We start from the raw sequence: 24,591 nt of genomic DNA, 5'->3' as shown, positions 1-24,591 counted from the left end.
CGGCTGTCGTAGTAAAAATTTTATTTTAAAAACAGTATTTGCCCAGGGGAAATGACAGGAGAAAATGGTGCCGTACCTGGCGTGGCTGGCTGGCGTGGCTTCCTGGCGTGGCTGGCTGTGTATTTGAGAGAGTAAAGGCCTTTAAAGGCAGTTCCCCTGGCGGCGCTGAGCTCACCCGGACTCAGTTTTCATGCACGGACTTCCTCCACTTAACCTTTGTCACAACTGCTTTTTAAAGAGTTAACTCTAAGTAATGTGTCATTTGCGTTACACTTGACTCTCCAGTCTGTGAGTCCAGACCCCACAGAAGGAACCCGTCAGAGTGGGGCAGCTGACGCCGAGAGGGCCCCCTGCCTGCTCAGGACACCCGGAGCGCAGCCCAGACACGCTGGTGTGGACGCCGATTCTCGGCCCATCTCCGCTGCTGGCTCCCCTGCCTCTGGAACTCAGCACGCCGGAGGCAGAGGGAAGGCTGTGGACAGAATGCAGCTGGCATCCAGGGTCCTGTCCGCACCCCGTGTTCACTTGGTCCTGGAGAAGTGCCCCAGCAGCAGTGGCCGGAGTGGCCGCCGTTGCCACCGTCACGGTTACAACCTGGACGTACGTGCCAGTTGCCCACAGTAGAAGGGCGTGCAGCCTCCGACCAGGGGCCGGCACCCGGGAGACCCCAGTGGCCCAGACCGTGGAGGCCTCCTCAGGGAGCGGACAGACGAAAGGGATTGCTGAGCGCTCCCTAACGTGTGCACACCCCCCACATGCTCACACACACATACGCCACACACGTGCGCGCGCACACACACGCACACACACGCGCGCAGACTTCCAGGGTAATTTACCAGCCCAAACGTCTGTCCAGAATAGCGCCTTTGCTCCTCGCCTGGGCTTTGCCAAGCCCTGCAGGCGTTTGTTATTGCTGTGCCATCCCTCACTGATGTGCCCTTCTGGTCTGCGGGTTGCGGCTAGTGCGGCGGCTCTCACTTGGAGAGGAATTTGCCCCCTAGAGAAATTTGACGGTGTCTGGAGACATTTTCGACTCACTACGGGGAACGCTACCGGCACTCGGTGGGTAGGGGCCTGGGTGCTGTCGAACGTCTCACCTGCTCAGGACAGTCGTCACGGCACAGAGTTACCAGGCTCAGAATGTCCGTAGCTCCGGGGCTGGGAGACTCTCGTCTGTGCTCACCCATCGGGCTTGTGAGCTGCTGGTTAAGCCACCCCTGGGTAATGTTGCTTAAGAGCATCTGAAACGAACTTCTGTGCAGAAGTTCTGGAAAACGGATCGGATTGGCTGGCACCTCTGTGTTGGAGAGCAGCACAGTTGTGCCGTGACTAAAGCCGAAGGCAGTGCAGGGTCCCCAAGACCAGCCCCAAGTGCCCTGAACAAAGAGCCATCACGACGCTCTTGAGGGGAAAGAGCAGTGGCCGTTACGCTGCAGACGTGGTACCGAGGGCTGCAGACAGTCGAGAAGGTGATAACTGGCGTGTCGTCAGAGCAGGGCTCGGAGAGGTGCCAGCCACCTGCCACCCTCGGCGGTCAGGTTCGGCCCCTTCCCGTGAGACCCTGGTCACCAGTGGCCCCCTGGGTAAAGAGGGGTCACTCTTACAAGTGGCCCCATGCGGCAGGCCGGGAAACGGTGCATCTCATCAGGACTGTGACGGCGCTACGGCGCTCCTCACGGCCTCCCGTCTGCAAAAGGAGAAACAAACTGGAAATGCCCACTGGAGATCATGGAGAAGTGTTCCTTTTTTAGCATTTCTTAAAGATGCTAAAATGAAACGTTTCAGAGCGCCTGGGTGGCTCAGTCGGTTAAGCATCTGACTCTTGATTTCTGCTCAGGTCACGATCTCACGGGTTCATGAGTTCAAGCCCCGTGTCGCACTGGCAGTGCGGAGCCTGCTAAGGATTCTCTCTCTCAAAATAAATAAATAAACTTAAAAAAGTGAAAAGGAAATGAAATGTTTCCATCAACCGGGTTTGGAATGGCTGGCATTCCAGGGCTGAGAAATGGGTGAGGCCCCACTTTGGGGCCTGAATTTTCTTAACACCCCCCAGTGAATACAGGCTCTGCTGCCCCTAAAGAGATGCTGCCTCCACACCTGTGTGTGCCTTCTCCCCTCTGTCCAGTCCGCCTCTAGAAGAAAACCAGGAGTGACCAAGGGGTTCCTTGTAATATGATAAACTAGTCTTTATTTCTCTACATATTGTATTGACTTAAGGCTTAGCCATTTTAGGGAATAACATACTTTAAAAAAGAAATAAGCGAGTTACTAGAGGGATCAATGGATCAAAGTAATATATGGGCTTTTGTTTTTATTTTTCAATTAAGGATTAAATTCCTGCGAGTAAGGGAGTCACCACTGTTTTAAACTTGTTAATGTTTATTTCTGAGAGAGAGAAAGAGAGGCAGAGCACGAGTGAGGGAGGGGCAGAGAGAGAGGGAGACACAGAATCTGAAGCAGCTCCAGGCTCCGAGCTGTCAGCACAGAGCTCAGTCTGGGGCTCAACTTCACAGACCACGAGATCGTGACCTGAGCTGAAGTCAGACGCTTAACTGACGGAGCCACCCAGGGGCCCCCTGTGGAGGCACCATTTAAATAAGCAAGATTAGGGGCGCCCGGGTGGCTCAGTCATTTGAGCATCTGACTTCGGTCCAGGTCATGATCTCACACTTCATGGGCTCGAGCCCCGCGTTGGGCTCTGTGCTGACAGCTCGGTGTCTGGAGCCTGTTTCAGATTCTGTGTCTCCCTCTCTCTCTCTTTCTGCCTCTCCCCTGCTTGTGCGCTCTCACTCACTCTCTCTCTCTCTTGTTCTCTCTCTCTGTCTCTCTCTCAAAAATAAACAAACATTAAGAAAAAAATTTAAATTAGCAAGATTAATGACCCTCAGGAACCCAGCCTGGTGTGTGAGGGGTGGGGGTGTCTGGACGGCAGAGTGGACCCAGGGCCCTAGCTGGAAAATCCGTGGGTCCCTCCTGCTCATTGAACAGCACCAGGGTACAGAGCACGGGAGGTCCTAGGGTTGCCGTACTCGAGAGCGCTTGGAGGTTTCTTCTGACATGATCTGCTTACTTCTCTTCAAACCTGACAGTGATTTCTTTTTTCTTTTTCCTTAGGGTGACCAGAGGCAGGCCATTCCCATACCAAGTGTATGTATACTTATCCAATTTTATTTAAACACTTGTAGAATCTTGTAGCTTCGGGCCTACTAACATAAAAGATTTTTTAATGTTCTTGCCTATGTTGCGTCTCAGCATGTGGTACAAACAGCTGTGTTCTGTTGGGAAGTACAGGGTTTCTCGGGGCAGCAGGACAGCCAGCATCGAGGAACCAAAGTCTCACCTTTCCTGTCTTTCCGCGAAGGGCCTCCACGCTCAGGCAGCCTGCTCTGCTGCCGCCCCAGCGCCTCAGCGCAGCTCCGTAGCCTGGAGAACAAACCCGTGCCCAGGTGTGGGGTCTGCAGGCGGCTTGTCCCGGGGCCCCAGGCCCGGGCCCCGGCTGAGCAGGCCATCTCCCACTCCTCCGGCAGCGTCGCTAGCTTGGCCTTGGCTCTGAGAGCAGAAAAAACTGGCCCCAGCTGTGCTCCCCGAATGTGCAGCTGCGCTGGCTGCGTGCTCCGGGGGCCCCCGGGCCCCCCCCCCAGCCTCGGAATCCGGGCGAGTGGCTACACCAGTGTAGCCACCCCTCAGACGTCCGCTGTCCCCACTGGGCCGGCTCTGACAGCAGAGCCGCTTGCCCGAGGCCAGCGGCCAGAGACGGGCCTGTGACTGACTGTCCGGAGACCCTGGATTTGACCTGTCCCCGCCACACAGGGCCTTCCAAACAGTGCTGTGTCCTGACAGAAGGACTCAGATTTTAAAAGGTGTCCACAGATTGATACTTGAATCCATAAAGAGCCTCTGACTGAGATGGTCTGATTCAAATCTGCTCATCTAACTGTCCTTGGGCTCTTTTTCTGGATGCATCCAAGAGACACAGCAACGTCACACTGAGAAGAACGGATCTCATTAGCACAGGCTGACTCCAGATTTGCTGATGAGCGTCGCCTATAAACTAACCAACTGTCCCCTCGTTTTTTGATAATTGCATTTTTCTCAGGACTTTACCTCTCCGTTGATGAACACATGCAAGGGTTTGTGGGGTGGATCTGACTCGACCAGCACGCCTGGAGTTGGGCTTTGTCAGGAAACCCGACCTTAATCAGAAAGGCTGACCAGGCAGCAGACGGCCAGCCCGGGTGTGGGGAGGGCGCCCAGCAGGACGACACACAGGCCTCCTCTTCCCCTTTTTACAAAGTCACGTCATAGACGCCTGCAGGGGACAGATGCCAGCTCTCCCCCCACCTGGGATGCGCCCACAGCCCTGGTTTTCCGCAGTTCATTCAGTGCCAAAGCCAAGCATTTGTCGGGGGAAAACTCAACGGGGAAGATGACCCCCTCCCCACAAATCTCAACACATTCTAGAATCTCGCAATGAAGTAGCCAGCGGGGAAAGGATCCCTTATGTGATTTAGTGCCGTGTTCGATCAATACCTGCCGACTCCTTCGTACCAGTGAGGCCCCAGGTCAGGCCTCCTGAATCTCTGAAACACCTTGCCGGAAAACAGCCTGGCTAAAGTAAGTGCGTCGAGTGACCGCCTCCAGACAGGAGCCTGCCCGTGGGCTCAGCGTGACCACTGCCCGCTTAGCGTGCACGGCTGAACCCAAGTCCGTCGGGAGCCCAGCTCCCCCTGGATTGGAGACTTGGGATCCCCCGCAGAGTCTGAGCCACGTAGACGGAGCAGCCCCGCCCTTCCTGGATCCCAGGGGACCTGGTGGGTGCTGGGAGCCCCGGCGAGGGTGGGGCGCTGCACCGGGGGCCAGCGGTCCAGGCTTCGCTCCTCCCACACCGGGGCCTCGGCCTCTGGAAACGTCCCCAGGCCCTGAGGGGGAAGCGACCCCCGAGCCGGGTGCCCAGGGAGGCGCGGCCGGAGCCGGCCATCGCTGCTTCCCGCCGTGCCCCCGCGTCTCCTTTTCATGCTACTGTGTGTGTGCAGCTCTGGTCTTTCGATTTTTTACTAAGCAGTACTTCCAGCTCGTAGTTTTAAAAAATGCTGAAAGGATAAAGTGGAAAGAAGAAAAAATCTCCCAACATACTCCACTCCCTGGAATCGCCCCTTTTAATATTTGTCATGTAACCTTCCAACATCACCATATTCACACAAATGAGAATTTTGCAAGGTATTTTCTGCCTTAAGTAATATATTTTGAACACATTTCTGAGTATCAATGCGTAGTGATCTGCGTCATGGTTTTACATGCCCTTGATGGCATTTCCTATGTTTCTACTTCTCGACTCTTACAAATACTTCTCTTAGGAATGTCCTTGTGCATGTGTGTGCATGGACTTGACCTAGGGTATCTGTTGTGATCGCTTCCTAATTGTGGAAATGCTAGATCAAAGGGTATAACTTACATTTTGGGTAGATGAAAGCCACGTGGCCCTCCGAGAGCGTCATCTGCATCCCCACCAGGAGTGTGTGGGACTGCCCCTTCTCTCAGCAGAAACGATTGTCAGATATTTAAGTTTTGCTGGTCTGTAGGCAAAGAATAGCATATCAGTTCATTGCTTTGGTTTGCATTTCTTTATGAATGAGTATGAACATCTTTTCACAAGCTTATTGTCCGTATGTCTTTCTGCTTCCCTATACGTTTCTTTTAGAGTTTATACTGTTATCTTTTTAATTTCAAGGGAATTCGGACTTTCCCCCCAATTTATGGTGTATGTTTTGGCCTTGTTTATAATCATTTTGACCACAAAGAAGTATAATTTTATGTAGGCACATGTATTGATCTTATCCCTTATGGCTCCTGAATTTTTATGTCATACTTAGAAAGTTCCCCCACATTATGACTGTGACCCATATTTTCCCTAGTGTTTTAGTGCTTTTATCTCTACCCTTACATGTGTGGTCTATCTGGACTTCAGGTCGGTGTAAGGCATTAAGTAGTGATCAGCTTTATTGCCTGTTCTGAGGGGCAGGTCCCGTGTCGCAACACCACTTACTGATTAATCCATCTTTCGTACACCCGCTGAAAGTGGCATCTTCATCCGGACTTGGTGTGAAGCATCCCACTCAGTAGCCTTAGTCGCCCCGCCGCAGGCTGGGCGTAGGGGCCCTGCACACATCTTACTGGGAGCCTCGTGGGCGATCCAGTAAAGGCAGGCATTGAAGGGCAAGGAAGGGAAGCAGAGGGATGGGTCTAGAGCCCCCTGGAGCGTGGGTGGCCTTGGCTGCAGGTGAGGGTTCAGATGCTCTGGCCCCAGCGGGGAGTGCGGAACGTGACTGGGGCTGTGACCGTCTCCTCCCCTTTCTGCTCTTGGAGGAGCCCCACTGCCGCTTGATGCTCACAGTGCGAGGCTGACAGTCCAGCTGGGCCAGAGCCATGCAGACAGGGGAGTGAGAGGAGAGTGAGTTTTCTAGCAGTTACGTTTCTGGGCTGCGTGCCTAAGCCTTTTAATCAACAATAGTATACTTTTTTCCCACCCAGCCTTACGAAGAGCCTATCAGCAGAAGGATCGTAGGTGAAAATGGCCTCCCTCCCCTCGGGGACAAGCACAGTGTGCAGACCCTGAGCCCGAGGACGCTCATGTACAGAAACCCCGTCTCATGTGCCAAGAAGAGCGTGTTCCACCTGTAGGGTCTATGAGGGCAGGCGGGGTGGGTGCTCTGGGAACCGGAGGGTTAGCCACCCAGGGCTGCCAGTTCACCACCATGGCTGGAAAATTCCAGATCTTCTCCCAGGAAGAGAACCGGAATGCGTGCCCTTCCCGAACCCTGGGTGGCAAGCTGAGGTCCCTCCCCTCGCCCCCCCCCCCCCCCCCCCCCCCCCGTGTGCTTGGGAGCAAGAGATTTGTATGAAAAGGCTCTTCCTGATATAACTGGTGTTTCTCTGGTTCTCCAGTTTTGGATGCCCTGAGAGAAGGATTTGCCTCAGGACATATTTAGTTAATAATTCAAGCATCACCTGAACGATCAGTTGAAGTAACAAAGCACTATCGCAGTTAATAGCGTCCTTGCCGGTTCCGAGGACACGGCTGTCCAGGAGAATTCCCGCCGGGGCCTGAGGAATTTGCATTAATCTAAAGCGAAGCCCTCGGAGAAGCTGTGTGTGTTTAGGAAGCGGGGCTGAGGATGAATGGACCCTCCTCGCCCGTGGCCCCAGCCTTGTTCTCTGCAGCACAAGTGCTCAGTCAGTCGCCTGCTTCCGAGGAGTCGCACCCTGCACCCTCTCCTCTCTCTCGCAGAGAACCTGGGGCCTGTTCTGTACTGTGAGCTCAGAGAGTGCTTGCAAAGTGTGGGTTAAATATGCTCAGAAAGTAATTTTTATTCTCAGGTTCGGAAAATAACTGAGACACTTTTGGCAGATCTTTGATGTGTTCAGATCTGCTAGGGATAGAATTTCTACAGCCTTATTTTCCAGGCTAGCAATTACGTAAAGTTTAAATGTTGTTTTAGTATATAACTGCATAGAGACTGGGCAGACACGCACCGAACTGAAAAGGGGAGCCCCTGGGGAGAGGAATGGGGAGCAGGGAGAAGGGAATAGTTCTCTTGCGTGTCTGCATTCTTTTCAACGAGAAGGTGTTTTTATTACATTATTATGTAATAAGAAATTAAATTTTATTCTAGTCGCAAGCATGCTCTCTGCTGTGGCCCAAACAACAGAAATAGCTCAAATCCTCTTTATTATGCCCCCTTCCTGAGCTCACCATACTCTGCCTTTTTAAAACACTGAATATAAAACTTCTCGCGAGTTTATTTTAATGTTTCTAGCACCTGCTTGCTTGCTGATTTATAGTGAAAGACAGAATCCTATCTAGGACCCTGAATCCCCTGCCTCGTGTCCAAGGCACATCACCTCCCCGTGCGACTGGCAGTTCTGGGTGAGGGTTACTGCCTGGTGACCTTTCATTAGAGCCAAGGGAGTTAGGAGGACATGGAGGCTTTTTCTTCTGGATGCGGTTGGACAGGAGGAGAGTCCCTGTACGTTAGACTCCCCACATGCAGCCTCATCCCCTCAGCTGCACGAGACGATCTTCGCACTTGCAGGTTTACCTGCCTGGTTGACTCCCTGACTCCGGGCCTTACGTTCCCTCCCGAACCAGCCACGGTCCAGAATTAACTCTGGATCCTTGACTAATATTCACTTTAACCTCCCTCCTCCCCTTCTCCAAAGCTAGGAGATAATCCATCTAAAAGGGAATACTTCTTGATTTCATTTTTTTCTTTTGTTTTGTTTTTTCATTTTGGGGTTTGTCTGTCTTGATAAGCTACACTTTCTGCTCTTCAGTGACAAGGGACACAGTTTTTCGTGTGTGTTTTGTTTTGCATTAAATATTGAACAGAGTTTGACCTTCTTCCAGGACAGAAAATTAGCTAGTTGACGTTGGATACAGAATATGCCACAAAGTGAACTAAAGTGCTTCCAGTGCCTTCTAGAATGAGGCAAAGAAAGAAAACTGTAAATCAAGAATGAGGTTGGCTGCAGATCTCCAACAGCTTATTAACTCTTTACCACCTCTTTACACAAGACTGGAGTCAGAAGCAGGCGTTCTGATTAACACACAGCTTGTAGATTTAAGTCTAACCTCCAGAGGCTAAGAATCCAGGCTGTTTGCTCAGTGGGTGGGCACCAGACAGGGCCCTGTACTGGACCACTTCTGTTTCCGCCTCCTATTACTAGAAGTCCATTTGGATTGCACTTTGCTGGTGGGTCTGTATTGACTCTTCAACACTCTGAAGACTATAGTCATGAAAGCAAACAGGCAAAACACCACCAGTTCCAGTATAAGTCTAAAATGTACTTATGTACCACGGTGAATTTCAGGCCGAAATGCCCCCCAGGAAACGGGCCTGCATAGTTAGAATAGCTGATGTAATTGAACCTTTATTTTTGTGCAGCCCGTTCTAGTAATCCCTGTAGTCACCATGTCTATGCCAGGCAGACAGTGGGCGTTTTCCACGGTCACAGCGGAGAGCGCAGCCTTCCATCGTAGGTGTTCCCGTCCCTGGCTTCTCTGGCCCCGTGGCCCAGGCCTCCAGGAGCCGTTCAGACAGCGGCACAGTATGTATCAGAACTTCCACTGCGAACTACTTAGTCCTACTGCTTTTGATAAAATTCCATGACGAGCTTAGTCGGGCATTTACACGTTTGATCTCGTTTCTAACCTCACTGACTGTATGATACGGCCATAAGGGGATTGGTTGGTGTGTCTTCTACGTAAAGGTAATAATACTGTTTTGTTTTGTTTTTCGTTTTAGCCACCCGCTAAATACCTCCTTCCAGAGGTGACGGTGCTTGACTATGGAAAGAAATGTGTGGTCATTGATCTAGATGAAACCTTGGTGCACAGTTCATTTAAGGTAAATCGACGTAAAAAGCACACCGCAGTCTTTGTGATCCGGTCACAGCTGTATGAGAAAAGGGACAATAGAAAAGATGGCATTTGGTGGCGTTGGTGTATGACGCCACTGTTGGTGATGAAATCCGGCAACTCCGGGGAACATCCCTCAGGTAGTTAAACATCACACACCTAGTTTGGGGGAAATGCTTTGCCGCCAGCGTCTGAGACGCGTTCATAGGAGCTTTGAGTTGTCCAGCGCTCCAGCCCCTGCACAAGCACTTCTCGGGGGCGAAAGGCCGTCCGTGCACCCGGGGCCCGACCTTGTTCGTCAGGGTGTAGAGTGTGTGTGTGTTATGGGAAGGGGCGGGGGGGCACCGCTGAAACTCAAGCCGACCTGCTACCTTGGACGTGTTCCAGACCCGCTTCTGAAAGGCGTCCCAGTCTGAAGGCCTCCAGAGGCGGCATCTGAGCAGGTCCGGCCATTTATTTTGAGCTTTTTCATGACAGGAGGCGGCTGGGGTTTTGGTTTTGTTTCTTACAAGCTGCATCCACCTGCATGACTTCCCTCCCGAAGCGGGCGGGGCTGCAGCGATGTGTCCAGGAGCATCAGACAGTCTCCCTCCACCCCTCCCTGCCAGAACGACAACCAAAGTTACGAATTGCCAAAGGGCTTCTGTGGAGGAATGGCTGTGGCTACGCGACTAAGAAATGACTTCATGAACCATCTTTCCCCTTTTTGAAATGAAACAGGTTTTTTAAAAGAGGCAAATGATGGGGCGCCTGGGCGGTTCAGTCAGCTCTGCGTCCGACTTCGGCTCAGGTCATCATCTCACGGCTTCTGGGTTCGAGCCCCGCGTCGGGCTCTGTGCTGACGTCTCAGAGCCTGGAGCTGCTTCAGATTCTGTGTCTCCCTCTCTCTCTGCCCCTCCTCGTACTCTGTCACTCTTCTCTCTCTCTCCCTCAAAAATAAATATTTAAAAAATTTTTTTAAAAAGGAGGCAAATGGCGAGGGGCGCCTGGGTGGCTCAGTCAGTTACATGTACGACTCTTGGTCTCAGTTCATGTCTTGATCTCAGGGTTGTGAGTTCGGGCCCAGCGTAAAGCCCACTTGATAGATAGATAGATAGATGATAGATAGATCGATCGATCGATCGATCGGTCCTGAGCCTATGAGGCAGATGATGAAGAGGTTTAGAAATAGGGGATCTGTGTGTTGGAGGGAAGAAGTAGGGTCCGGGTCCTCTTTTTCTCGGGGTATTTCTGGACATGAGCTGCTCCACTGTCACCGGCCAGTTAGGTCCCATTCCTCCCTGTACCCGGAGCCCATGACACCCCTTGCTTTGCTGAGAGACACGAAGGCGCCGTCCATGATGGGGTGTGTCTCCCACAGGAACCAGTCACTCCTGGACTGTTGCACGGGAGTGGAAGAGCGTCAGACTCACCGGAAGGACTTTCTGTCAGAAACGTCCCTCCTTCTCACAGACAGAAGCCTCTCTTGCTAGGACAAGACCAGGCAGTTGTCCGCCGGTCCTTCGGGAGAGTGGGGTCCAGCGGTGAGAAACGGCCTCGCTGGGGCCTGGAGGTGCCGCCACAGACGCCAGCACCCCGAGGGCCCTCCCGGGATTGGTCCCCTGGCCGCCATGACCGACGTCCCAGCGCAGCCCTGAGCAGCCCTGGAAGCCTCTTCTCCCCTGTGGGCAGGTTGCTCAGGACTTTTCAAGTCCCTCTGGAGGAAAGCCCTTTGGAGCAGGGCTTCTTTCCCATTTCAGCCTAGAAGCTTCCTCCCGGGCTCTGGGAGTGTGGGCAGTGCTGGCCAGGCTGCCCGAGGTCATGGAGGGCTCCCGACTCCGAAGGCAGGGCCTGACAGCCCCAGAGGTCCCCGAGGCCCCTGGTCCGAGAGCGTTCCACACAGGCCGATGTGAACAGCACCGCTTCCTGTCTTCCCTCCCCGGCTCGCTGTGTTTGCAACTAGAATATCCTTCATTATATGTGTTTTTATTCAGATAGACTTAACGTACACGATTGCATTAGTTTCACGTACACAACACAGTGATTCAACAATTCTGTACATTTCTCAGTGCTCATCAGGATCATGTACTCTTTTTTTTAATCACAAAATGTTTTACTTGTCACCATTAAATGTCTGAATTTTAAACAGATTCTTGCGCTGGTGGCTCTTACCCATCAGTTCATTCAGCGTTAGCACCAGACTCATCCCCAGTCATGCTTTGAGAACTGCCACCTTCACCTGAAGGTCCGCGAGCTTCCCAGCCCAAACGTGGGCTTCTTCAGCATTTGCACTTTACTTTTTTTTTTTTTAAATATTTTTATTTATTTCTAGGAGAGAGAGAGAGAGAGAGAGACAGCGTGAGCAGGGGAGGGGCAGAGAGAGAGGGAGTCACAGACTGAAACAGGCTCCAGGCTCCGAGCTGGCAGTCAGCACAGAGCCCGACGCGGGGCTCGAACCCACGAACCGCGAGACCATGACCCAAGCGATAGTCGGACGCTTAACCAACTAAGCCACCCAGGCGCCCCGCATTTGCACTTTTGTAACAAAGACATGGAGCAGGTGAGCAGGCCGACACACCTTTCCCCTGTCTCTTCTGATGCTCTCTGGGATCAATTTATTGATCACTTCTCTCAAGCCATTTGCACCTCTCGGGTCATGATTTCCATCACCTTCCTCTGAACTTGGTGGACCTGTTGGTGCTGAGTGTAAGAGGTCTTTCGAGTCTGAGAGTTGCTTTATTTTATTTATTTATTTTTTTAATAGCAAAACCAGCACAAGGTAGACAAAGCGAGTGACCTTTGGTAGTCTTGACACCATCGTGACATCAGTCATGGTCTCTGCCATTTTCTGACCCTGGGGCACACTTGTGTCCCAGGAAAGATCCATGCCTTAGAAGCAAGTCTGGCAGGTTTTGCCCTGAACATCCTCAGTAATGGGCTGGCGTTTTCTACACGCAGCTCCATCACTGTGCAGATCAGCAGGGCTCCCGTCAGAAACGCGACGCTTGAGGCCATCGGATGCAGTTCTGCTTCCTGGAGCTCTCGTGGCTACAGCTTTTCCAGTATTTCTTATATTAAACATAGCTGGTGCTTTCACATCGTACCATCTTCCTTAGAAATTGGATCAACCACTTTCTTGGCCCCCCTTTAGCCGCCTTTCGTAAGGTGCCCGTTCTTGCCAACCGCCACGGCGCTGCTCCGGGAGCCAAAGCCAGATATGTGTGCTCTTAATCCCCTGTGTCTACCGCACCCATCCGTCCACCCACCTTCCCTCTGGCAACTGCCTTTACTGGACGGTTTTTAATGTTCTGGGCATTTCAGAGGCCTTTGAGAATCTGGAAGCCATGAACCTCTCTGCTTGAGAATGTACAGCTGTGTAACACAGGCTCTTCCACCCAGGTTAAGAACCACGGCTCGGCATGGCCTCCTTTACACAGCACGTAAGAAGAAACTTGAGGCTCGGGCTTGCTCTGAGCCAGGGAAAGGTTTTTCTCTTTTACTCTGCTCTATGGAATATGATTTCACAGTCTAGTGACGCCTTGTCCGAGTTTCTTCCTTCGTGATTTTGTGTTTAGTTGTGGAATTATAAAATACTGAATTCGTCCTTGGCCTTCCAGCCACGGGAGCAAACAAACCTAAGCCTAAGCTTCAGGTGCGCTACTGAGCACGTACGAATGGCTCTGTGATCTGTTGTTTCCTGCGTATTTTCTGGTCACTCAGCAAAGAACAGTGCATGTGGGCACAGCAATGGGCTCAATAAAAGCAGACTCCAGTTCAGATTCTGACCAGAGACTCTGCCCTGCGCACCCCTCCCCGCACCGCTGCCCAGTAGCCGCCACGCACGCGCTCTCTTCCTTCCGTCTCCCTCCTATCTCGTCCCAGGGCCTTGTGTTCTGATCCTGTTGGGCCCGTTCATTGGAGCAGTGTGGTTTGTGGATTCCACGTAGAACCGTATGTTTAGCCCAGCAGTGACTTCCACAAGGACCGCCGGAATACTCTATTTGGGTTTTATGTATCATTAATATTGTAAAGAGTTATTTTAAATACGCTGAAGTTTGTGGGTGTGCGGGGCACCGTGTTGCTCCCCACCGCCCAGGGCGGGAGACGGTGCCGGGCCAGGCTGAGATCACTGCTGCGCGGGGCCAGATGGAGCCGCGGGCACCCGTCAGGCCCGTTGCTATAGCTGGGGATGGAGGAGACAGGAAGGTGCAGAGGGAAAGGAGACAAGGCCGCGGCCGTGGCCTCGGACTTCACCTCCCGCCCGTGGCCCTGCTTCGTGTCCATGTGCTCAGCATCCCCTGCCCCGCGGAGGGCAGCCTGTTATCTGCGGGTCCAATACAAATCCATTTCCCCCAAGTAGCAAGGCGCTCTGGGACCCCTGGGCTCTCACCTCCTCCCCCTGGTGGCCAGCACGGGTTCTGCACCATCTGGCAGGGCTCTAGGCAAGAGTGGGCGTTTCTGAGCAGCCCCTCCGCCCAGGCTGCCCTACCTTTGTGTCTAGGCCACAGAGATAATAGGGACGTTGGATCAATATGCTGAAAGCGTAACAATGTTCAACGCAGAAAAAAACTGCTTTCCTGCTTGTGCTTATTTTATGGAATCAAAGCATAATTCAACATCCTTCGCCTAAACTATTTCTTCCAGGGGCGCCTGGGTGGCCCAGTTGGTTAAGCGTCCAGCTTCCACTCACATCATGACCTCATGGGGTCGTGGGTTCAAGCCCCACGTTGGGCTCTGTGCTGACAGCTCAGGGCCTGGAGCTGCTTCCGATTCTGTCTCCCCCTCTCTCTGCCCCTCCCCTGCTCATGTTCTGTCTCTCCGTCTCCTTCTCCCTCTCTCTCTCTCTCTCAAAAGTAAAAGTAAATAAACAATAAAGAATATATTTAACTGTTTTTTCCAATACTAAAAGCATTGGTCCAAGAATGAATACTCTTACTAAAGTTTCCAACTTTATTTTGTTCTTTCAGGAATATTAATTATAATTTCTTTTCTCTCCAGCCCATTAGTAATGCCGATTTTATTGTTCCGGTTGAAATCGATGGAACTATACATCAGGTAAGAAATCAAAGCTAAATCTGAGTTGTAATTCGCATTTTTTGTAGTTACATTTCCTATGAACTTAATTCTAAATTCCCATTTCATCAGTAATTTTATTACTGAATCAAAAGGGAGCAGGCTTCGTAAAATAAACACAGTGGTTTTCTGCTTTTTCCCACTCAGATGAATTTATTTTATATTGAGCTTATAAGGGAAACTGTAATCTGTTTATAGATATTAGATGTGGTTGCAAGTTTGAATAGTTCTTTGATTTGATTCAGACTTTTCCGGAGTCCCCACTGGCCTAGCTTGATGGCCTAATTAACTTCCTCGTGTAATTGCTCTCGGCTCCTCACCTAACAGGCAAGAGGAAAATGCCACACGTAGCCACGTACGGTGGGATCTTGGGAAGAGGTGTCCATTTCCAATGCCCACCCCTCCAGCCCGAGCTGGCCACTCCCACGTCATGTTCTCCAGTGGGTCTGTAGCAAAACCCCAACCGAAAGAATGTGTGTTTTTGGATCAGGAGACAGCTTTGAATAAAGATGCCCTAGTTAGTTGGCACACATCTTTGTTCTGATGTTTCTTCCTTATCTGCATGAAGCTTCTCCAGGAATAGCTTCATTTATGAACATATCGAACACTGTGGGGAAACTGGCCTGGAGGCTGAGTAGGGGCGGCTTGTAAGGTTCTCCACAGGGACGGGATGACCATCTTCTTGTCACCCCAGGGGCTTAAAGGGAGGTCCTGGGCCTCTTTGTGTTTGTCTCCCAGGAAGGAAAGTCTCTCTTGGTGCTCGAGCCATCGCAAGATGTCTTTCTGTAACACCAATGGGCTCTTGGGCCCTGGAGTACAGGGGGTCAGAGTCGGGGATGTCTTAGAAATCAGCTGGTCCAGCCACCTCATTGTCCAGATGGGGAAACCAAGGCTCAGCCAGAGAAAGGGTTGGTTCAAGGTCATATGATGGGAAGAAGTAAAATGAGACTTCCGGTCTTTTGCCTCCGGCCACGGCATCCCGCTGCTCTGCGCCCCCCCCCCCTCCAGGGAGGTCTTGGAAAGGCGGCTTTATTGCTAGTGGCTCCACACATCATGCTTTTAAAAGCCAGCAGGGAGCCAGAAGACAGGGACTTGGGCATTTAACATTTGCAAAAGCATCAACTGAATTAACTCAGCATCTGAGAAGCAGTTAGGCTTCGTTTGTTTTCCTGGCTTCTGCTACAAAGTAATGAGACAAAGGAGAGGCTGCCCACGGGCAAGAGAAATTAGTCCTTCTTACCTTGCTGCTAAGAGCGTGACCCTCGGAGCCTGACCGGCTGTGGCCAGCCCCAGCTCCCCCAGCCTCCCTCCGGGCTGTCCTGTGAGACCTATGGCGATAGATACCCTGGGGTCCCGGGGGTGGGCTCAGAAACTCTCTCTCCTGAGGGAATGAAGCCACAGGCGTCAAGAGGAGGACCGAGGCCCTGGCGAAGGCCGTGGCCTCGTTCAAGTAATCCAGGATAGGCTGTGCAGGTCCCGATGGGCCTATTCTTGGTTACTTGCACGCGGACGCGGGCCTGGACGCCGGCATCCGGGCCCAGGACCTTCCTCTCTGCCAGAGGCACCAACACCAGAGTTCCCAAATCCGTCTCCTGCCCTTTGTGTGTAGCAAAGCTTGCTTTCCAAGCAGGATTCCCAAGGAGACAGGACCACAGGCCGTCCCCGTTCCCTGGCACCCAGGAGGCTCGTGGGCAAAGTGGGGGCCTGGAGCTCCAGCAGCCTCAGGCCCTTCCCAGCCCCTCGCAGCCCTGGGGGCGCCCCCGCCAGGCTTCTGGCCCCGCATCCACCCTTGGCCACGGGCCGTGCTTACCCCACGCTTTCAGGTGCCACAGGTTTCCCGCCAAGTCCTGGCTCTGTGCAGACCCTTCCGCCGGGCACGCATCCTGGGTGTGGTCCAGAGCCCCGTGCGCCCTCCGTGACTCCGAGGGATGGACAGCTGGCCGCCCCTGCCCTTCACGGCCTCACGCGGCCTCCCCTGACCTTGCACACTTCCTCTTTGGCCACTTCTTCTCCCACCCCCACCCCACCCCCCCATCTCTAAAGGGCTGGTCACGAAGGGCTCTGGCCGCGCTCTGACGCCCGGGTGTTTTCGGGCCGAGTCTCATGCTCCTACCGTTTCCTCTGCCTGGAAGCTTCCTTCTCATCCTTCTCAGCCTGGTGAGCTGTCATCCTGCAAAGCCCAGGTCCCCTCCCCTCCAGCGGGGAGTTCACTGTCCTTCGTTTATGTCTCCACCACAACTTCGACTGGCAAGCCCGTTTTCATCGGCTTTTGTCTGTATCTGCTCTAGACTGTGAGCTCTTCAAGGGCAAGCCCTGTGTTGTGTTCCTGTTTGTAACTTCAGGCTGAGCACAGATCGGGGCGCAGTGAATAGGAGCTGAATCGAAGTTTAATAAGTTTGATTTGTTTTGGGGAAGTGGCCAATTTCACGCGCATTTATTCCAGTTGTATTAGCTCTGCCCCCTCCCACCGCCCTGTCCTGTGGGCAGCTCGGCCGCCCCCAGCTCCCGGGCCTCGGGCGTGTTCAGGGTCCCCAGGCGGGAGCACAGAGCGGCTCAGGACAGCCTCTTCTTGGCCCCCCCTGCCCGGGCGCCCCTCCCGACGGCGGCCTCACGCCCCCTGAGATCTGTGCGCCGGGCTCAAGCAGAGTCACCTGCTGGTGTCCAGCCCGGCACCCCGGGCCCTCCCGGCAGGAGGGGTGTCCCGGGCAACGGCTGGGGTGGCCGCTGGTCCCCGGGCTGCGGCACCACGGGTCAGGCCCGGGCCGGCCCCCAGGCCGTAGCGGTGTCCACGCAGGGCCTGACCCACAGGCCAGCCGAGAAGCTCGTGTGAGTCGCCTCGCACAAACCCGCACAGCCCTCCTGCCTGCTGGTCCCCGAGGCCCCCGAGGCGCCCAGTCAGCCTCCCTTCCCTCTCCGGAGCCCCCGCCGAGGAGTGCGTGTGGCCTACCGCGCCGCCCGGGGGTGCGCAGCTCCTCCGGTGGGGGCGGGGCGGGGTGCACAGTGCTCGCAGGCCGGGGACGGGGAGCAGCTCCTCCGGTGGCGTGGGGGGGGGGGCTGCGCAGCTCCCCGGGGGGGGGGGCGGGGAGGGGGTGCGCAGCTCCTCCAGTCCGGTCGCGGCTGGGTCCGCAGCTCCTGGGGGGGGGGGCGGGGAGCAGCTCCTCCGGTGGCGGGGGGCGGGGTGCGCAGCGCTCGCAGGGCGGGGACCGGGAGCCCCTCCGGCCGCGGGAGCCCCTCCCGGGGGCGTGCGGGCCCAGGCCGCCCCCCGCCGCGCCTGACGCGCCTGCCGTTTGCTGCCGTTGCAGGTGTACGTGCTGAAGCGGCCCCACGTGGACGAGTTCCTCCAGCGGATGGGGCAGCTGTTCGAGTGCGTGCTCTTCACCGCCAGCCTGGCCAAGGTGCGTGCTGCCCCCGCTGGGCGCCCCCGCCCTGTCAGGCGGCCTCGGCCCAGGTGGGGAGGGGTGGCCGTGGTGACGCGCGCCCCGGGGGGGGGGGATGCACGCCGGCCACGTGCCGGCGCGGGTTTCCATGGTGACGGGGAGCCTCCTGGCGAGGTTGCTGGGTGTCCACACCGGGACCTCAGCGGTGTCCGGGGCGACGGGGAAGGGCGTCTGCCGCCCACAGCCTGCGCGTCCCTCCCTCGCCTGCGCGGGCTCGTGCCCGGGAGTCCCCCCGCCCGGCCGGAGGAGGCTTCTGCCTGCCCCCCTGAGCCCTGTGGTCTCGGACAGGTGACCTCACGTCTCCTGGCGCCGTGTCTTCTAGAAACAGGGACGACCCCCTACTCCCGGGGCGGATCCCACGAAGCAGGACTTGTGAGGGGCAGAGCAAACGGCGGGGGGGGGCACCTGCTGTGCTGCGCTCGGCCCGCGGGCACGGCCTCAGGGCCAGGGCTCCCGGTGCTCCGCGTTTAAATACCGGCATTAATGACGACAAAATAACACCCCTTGTGGCCTTGGAGCTTGGTGTGAGTCTTTGACCCAGCGTCTACACGGGCTCTAACCAAACAGCGGTTTCTCTGCTCGTTCACACTGTTGAAAGGAAGTCGCGGTTCCTAGGACGCCCCCCCCCCCACGGTCAGGTGCCCTTCGCAGGGGCGCCGGGTGCTGCGCGTCGCGGGGACAGGGCAGGCCCCACTCCCGAGGGGACCCTTGCCGTGACCGGCGCTCGAGGCCTGACTCTGGTGGCGTCGGCGCCGTCCGTTTGTTGGTGGCACCCCGGTGGCTCCGCGGGCACCTCGGGGACTCCGAAGCGGCCCTGGAGGTGAGCTTCGTGGGTCCCAGGGTGGCCACCCGCTGTCTCCAGACGGGCTGCCAGGGCTCACGCGCAGCCTCCCCCTCCCCCCCGCGCCGTGCCCTCCGCGCAGGCTCCCAGACCTGCAGGTGCCAGGCCGGCGCTCCTGCGTGGAAGCAGGCTGGGCCGCGGCTGGGAGGAGGGAGGACCCCACCGCGTTCTGCCGGGCCCTTGTCAGGCCGTGGAGCGTGCGCTCGGTAGGCGGGGAGTCCAAAACCCGGGCCTCACGTTTGCATCCTAGAACGTGGCCTCGGGAAGAGTGGGCTCCCCGGTGGGCGCCCTCCCCTGTGAGAGGCACCAGGACGAGTCGCAGCAGTGACCTGGCGGTGCTCAGGGGGCCGCGGAGCCCCAAGGGACCACCGCAGAAATAACAAGCGGCAAGACTGCACCAGCGTGGTGGATTGAGAGCTGGGGGGCTCGGGGGGCGTTTTGGGCGGGAGGTTGGCAAAATTGAAACACTCTTTCTTGGCATTAGTCACCAAGCACTTAAACATCCGCGTTCGGTCTCGCTCCCTGGACTGCGCCCGCCCGTGCCGCCACCTGCCTCTCCAGCCCTTCTGTCACTGGGCCTCCAGCCCGGCTCAGCCCGGCGGCTCCCACGCGCAGCCTTCCGGCCCTTTCCTCCCTGGTGCGCGAGGTCTGCGGACAGGTGGACAGGCCCTGGCTCTGGGCTCAGCTCGCAGCCAGCACCGCGGCTCCTGGCCCCCAGCCCAGAGGCCCTTCACTGCCTCTTTGCGTCTTAGTTTCCTTTTTGATCCGTTCACCCAGCAGATGTTTACTTAGAGCCTGCTGTGCGTCAGGCTCTGCCCCAGGCCCGGGGAGACAAAGCCCCTGCCCTCAGGAAGCTCGCCTTCCCCACATTCACCCCTAAGGCCTGAGCCCCCAGACGCAGACGTTCCCTGCTGGGGATACGCCTCCGCCGGGTTCACAGTTACGGGGACATTGAGGAGTTTCGGTCTCGCGTCAGCCGCCCAGCACCGCAGGCACTGCCCCTACAGGACACCCGCGGCGCCCACCTGCCCAGCGGGAAATGGCGTGCTCCTGCACTCCGCCCCTCAGTGTCTCAGGGACACGCTGGGGACAGGAGGGCCTTCCCACGGGGGTGGGACTGCTGCCCGGGCCCGGAGCCCCACCCTGCAGGGTGCTGGCCCCCCGGCACCCCCAGCCTCGGGCCCTGCCTGCCTCCCTGGCCAGGTTGCCCGACGGCGGTGACTGGTCTTCGTGCTGAGGCCTGGGGTCCCCATGGCCTCGGAATCCCGTCCCTGTCACCTCCAGCCCCAGCCACTCAGTGTGGCCGTGTCCTTTAGACGTCTTTGTTTATGAAGAGTGTCCCTCAGGGGTGACCCCTGAATCTCTTACCAGTTCAGCCGGCTTTGGGACCGTCCCCCCGGCCGTGAGAGGGGGCCGAACAGCTGGGGGCCGGGCCCACACACCCTCCCATGAGCTCGTGGGCTCTGTGGGCACCCGGTGACTCGTCAGCGGGGTGTCCTGCTCTTGGTTTTGGCGCGGGTCGTGACCCCAGGGTGGTGGGATTGAGCCCTGCATCAGGCTCTACACTGAGCATGGACCTGCTTGAGAGCCTCTCCCCCGCCCCCACTCATTCTCTCTGTCTCTCTCTCTCTCTCTGTTAAAAAACAAACAGGCAAACTCCTGGGCTCCAAGTAAATGGCAGTGGGTGTCGGGGTGCCGTCCGGGACAGTCGGGCTGGGCTGGCCCAGCTCCCCAGAGCACCCGTAGGAGGCAGTGTGGCCTGCTGACGCAGGAGCCAGATTGAAAGTCTACTCACTCACTCTTCAGTGTGCCTCGCGCCATGAGGTGGCACTGAGCAGGGTGCCAGGGACATCCTGGTGAACACGACACCGAGGCCCGCACTCTTGACAGGGAGGAGAGAATACGGTGATCCCCGCGGGTGCTGAGCCCTGGGAAGGAAACCTCTGTGCGGCCCTCCTACCCGGGGGGGGGGGGGGGGGGGGGGGGGGGGGGGGAGAGGGGTGTCCAGGTGGCTCTGCGTGGGTGGTCAGGGAAGCCGAGGCCTGAAAGGCGAAGAGTCGGAAGGGGAGGTTCCTGCAGAGATCTGAGGACGGGACGCCCCGTGCGGAGGGAGCATCGGGTGCCGAGGGAGCGTTGGGTATAGAGATTCTGACCATGTTCAAGGCCAGTGCGGCTCGGGGGCCGCGCGGGAGGTGGGGGAAACCGCGTCTCTGCGGCTGTGTGGGGTGGGGCGGGCCCGGGGCCTGCGGGCCTTACCCCAGGGGCGGTGGGCCCACAGCGGGCGTTGTGAGCAGGGGTGGCCTGTGTGACAACAGCTGGGTGCAGGGGCTGCAGTGGGGACGCCGGGAAGGCTCCCTGGGGTGGGCGCAGGCTGCGAGCCGGGCAGGCCAGCACAGGCAGAGGCAGCTGGATTCAAGAGACCCTGGAGGGGGAGCCGCCAGGAGCTCCCGGTGGATGGGGTCTGAGAAGCGAGAGAGGCGGGAGAATCCAGAGTATCTTACACACGCGGAGAGGAAAGCGAGCGGGACCCTGGAACACACCGATTATCCGCCGCCGTGTCTAGGAAAGCGCTGTGGCTCTTGCGTCAGGTCCCTGGGCCCCTGCGGCCGCCCTCACCAGCCTTCTGCTTCTCAGTACGCAGACCCGGTGGCCGACCTCCTGGACCGCTGGGGCGTGTTCCGGGCCCGCCTCTTCAGGGAGTCGTGCGTCTTCCATCGCGGCAACTACGTGAAAGACCTGAGTCGCCTGGGCCGGGAGCTGAGCAAAGTGATCATCGTGGACAATTCTCCCGCCTCCTACATCTTCCATCCCGAGAACGCAGTAAGTAGCCCCGGGGGAGAGGATGGGGCCCCCCCCAGGCTCCTCCCTCACGCCCCGTGCCAGCGCTCTCGGCCTCTCCTTGGTGAAACCCCTGCTCTGCCGCGTGCCGCTGACCAAGTTCTCCAACCTCACTGAGCCTTAGTTTCCCGTCCATCTAACGGGGATTCTAGGGACGCCGGCCCCTAAGACGGTCGGAGGAGCGAGGGTGCACCGGTGAAGAGCACTTAGAACGGGCCTGTGGTGGGTGAGTGCTCGGTGAGCCCGATTCTTAGCGTTGGTACCGAGAAGGGCTCGGCCGTGAACCTCCCGGAGCCGGCTCCTGACTCCCGCAGACTCAGGAGGCCCGGCTACCTCTTCAGCGGAAGTTCTTAAACAAGAACGAATGAAACACCTCAATAAAGGCCTTCAGACAAGCCTGCCAGGCTTTCCCACCTCGTACTGATGTCTAGAAAGTATAGAGTAGGAACGTTTCCTACATGAGACCCCCTGGAGAGTGGCGGTCCTTCGTGCCTGCTCCCTGGGGACAGCGTGGCCGTCCAGGCAACAGACAGCTGCTCTCCCACCTCCCGTCTGCGTGTCCAGGCGAAGGCGGGCGGGCGGCCACCCCGCTGGTGACGGCCAGCCCTCGGCGGCACCGCCACACCGGCCCTCAGCCTTCCCGAGCCCAGGCTTCTCACGCTGACCAAAGGCCCCCCGCGTCCTTTCCTTGAACCCAGAACTCTGGCTGCACGAGTTCGCGCTAGATTCAGTTACTTAGCGTGTAATGATTACTTGAGTAAACGTTCCAAATTTATTACATTTATATGCATTCATTTTAGTGAGTTAATCAAATTCACCGTAATGCATTTTGTCATGTGTCTGTTAACCGACAAGGATTACTTCCTAATAGAATCACAATTCCATTATCCCATCTGACAGCTTCTTCATACTGTCTAATATCCAGACTGTTCGTATTCTCCTTCTCATCTGAACTGCTTTCCTGCATTTGGACTGTCTGAATCAGAACCAGACGAGGTCCGTGCACTGCCTTGGTTAGAAATGCGTATAATCCTGACCGTTCCATCCCATTTACTTGCTGAGGAAAGTCTGGTTGTCTCACAGAAATGCCCTCCCTTCTGGATTTGTCTAGCTGCAGCCTCATGGTGCTGTTTTATTACGTTTCCTAACTGCCTCAGAGCAGTTAGAAGTGCCCTGGAAGTACTTCGAGCAAGTACTCCGAGCACTAGTGCTTCACTCAGTGCAGGTGCAGTTTTGTTTTTTTCAAGAATACACCCAGGTGGTGGTGTATACTCACTGTGGTATATACACCAAAAGGCGTATAAGGTCAGGTTGTCCCACTTTTACAGATTTTAAATCGATTTGTGGATTCAGGTGTCTTAGCCTGATCCACCATTTTGTAAATTCCTCGTCAGCCTTTCACCTAAAAATGTGACCAGTCCTTAATGATCGTTGCCGACATCAACTATTTCATTAAGAATTGCGAAATGGTGATTTCTAAATTCTCTCATTCTTTCACATTTTTGGCCAGAACTCCTATTTTTTTTTTTAATCAGATTTGCCCTCATCAACTACTTGATTACCCTAGATTCAGTCTTGAATGTTTGAATCTGGAAGTCAGGATACTGTCTTATTTCTTTTTTTGTTTTAAGTCTTTAATCGTTAGAGTAATGAGTCAGTGGTCTGGCAGCTTCCAAATGTACCCAGTGAATGGGGGGCGGGGAGCATTAGTATGAACTCAGGATTTTTCACTGTCATAATTTAATCCATCTCTTATTCTTCCGTATGCTCAAATGTCTGTCCACCTTTGGACAGCGGACAGCCCTTCAAACAATAGTCTTTGAGAGCTTCCTGCTTTTCTGCCGCAACAAGATACCAGGCTCTTCTTATCCATTACTTAACCTCAGCCCCGGCATCAGCCCCTTTCCTGTGGAGCCGTGTTCGTATCAGTGGAAGTGGTACTGAGCGACCACAGTTTGAAGGGATTCTCATTGTTGCTGGGATGGCCTTTGCATCTGACCTTTTATACTAGACAGAGCTAAAATATATATGTTTTTAGAATTAAAACTAAATCATAAATTCATATTGGTTTTTCCAATTCAGTGTTCTAACAGTTTTTATTTAATTTCTTTGGTTTTGCTTTTGTGTTTCTATCTCCTTCTCTTGTGCTGAAATTCTTGCTTCCTAAATATGTTAACATCACTACATATTTGACTTATTCTATAGTATATATTTAATAGTTCCAAATAGCAGTACTAATGTTATTACTACCACTAAGACAATTGAATGCACGGAGGGCATCTTTTAGAAATGTACAGACAGAACACTGTATTTTAAAACCACTTGAAATAATTCTCTGTGTGGTATGTTGCCAACTTTATATACACTTAGGTTCATTTTTTTATTGCTTTTTTTCCTGAATGGTTTAATTTTATTTCAATTACATAACACATTTCCATGATTCCAGCACCAAAACTACCAACAGAGATAAATTTAGAGAAGTCTTGTGTCCACGTCTGCCTTCTCCCTCTCTCCTGCCCTTCTCCTCGGAGTAGTCATTTTTTTGTTAATCCTTACCTTGTTTATATTTTTTTATTTGAGGGGAGGTAGACACAGAGAGCATGAGTGGGGGAGAGGCAGAAAGAGGGAGAGAGAAGCCCAAGCAGCCCCCATGCTGTCAGCACCGAGCCTGACGTGGGGCTCAGTCCCGTGAACCAGGACGTCATGACCTGAGCTGAAACCAGGTTGGATGCTGGCCCTATGAGCCGCCCAAGCGCCCCTACTTGTTAGGTATACGATGAATTGTTTTGTTCTGAGCGGTCCTTAAAAGGGCCCAGTGTTACTTCTGTGGACCCCTTTGCTCTCCCCAAATTCCTTTCCACATCTCGAGACTCTTTTGCACCACGGGCTGCTACCCATTACCACCCCCACCTCTAAACTACGGGGAAGTCCTGTGTGTGCCCATGGCTCCGCGGTCCTGAAATTCTGTACCCCTCCGTCTCACTGGTCACTGCCAAGGGCGGACGGAA

General features: G+C 55.1%; 1 protein-coding gene across 3 annotated transcripts in view; it reads left to right on the top strand.

Annotated features, from left to right (window-relative positions):
* CTDSPL (CTD small phosphatase like) overlaps positions 1-24,591 on the top strand; it is a 116,706-nt gene that overhangs the window by 87,532 nt on the left and 4,583 nt on the right. For 2 of the 3 annotated variants that reach the window (XM_039237246.1, XM_039237247.1), the window contains exons 3-7: positions 3,115-3,147; positions 9,303-9,404; positions 14,393-14,449; positions 17,770-17,862; positions 21,380-21,565. In XM_039237246.1, coding sequence (XP_039093177.1) covers positions 3,115-3,147; positions 9,303-9,404; positions 14,393-14,449; positions 17,770-17,862; positions 21,380-21,565 — 471 coding nt within the window. The remainder of the gene's footprint in view (positions 1-3,114; positions 3,148-9,302; positions 9,405-14,392; positions 14,450-17,769; positions 17,863-21,379; positions 21,566-24,591) is intronic. The other variant, XM_039237248.1, reaches the window with a different exon arrangement.

This window comes from Hyaena hyaena, unplaced genomic scaffold, assembly GCF_003009895.1.
Source record: "Hyaena hyaena isolate Hyena2069 unplaced genomic scaffold, ASM300989v1 scaffold_121, whole genome shotgun sequence".
Classification (NCBI taxonomy): domain Eukaryota; kingdom Metazoa; phylum Chordata; class Mammalia; order Carnivora; family Hyaenidae; genus Hyaena; species Hyaena hyaena.
This window is presented reverse-complemented; position numbering and strand designations above follow the sequence as displayed.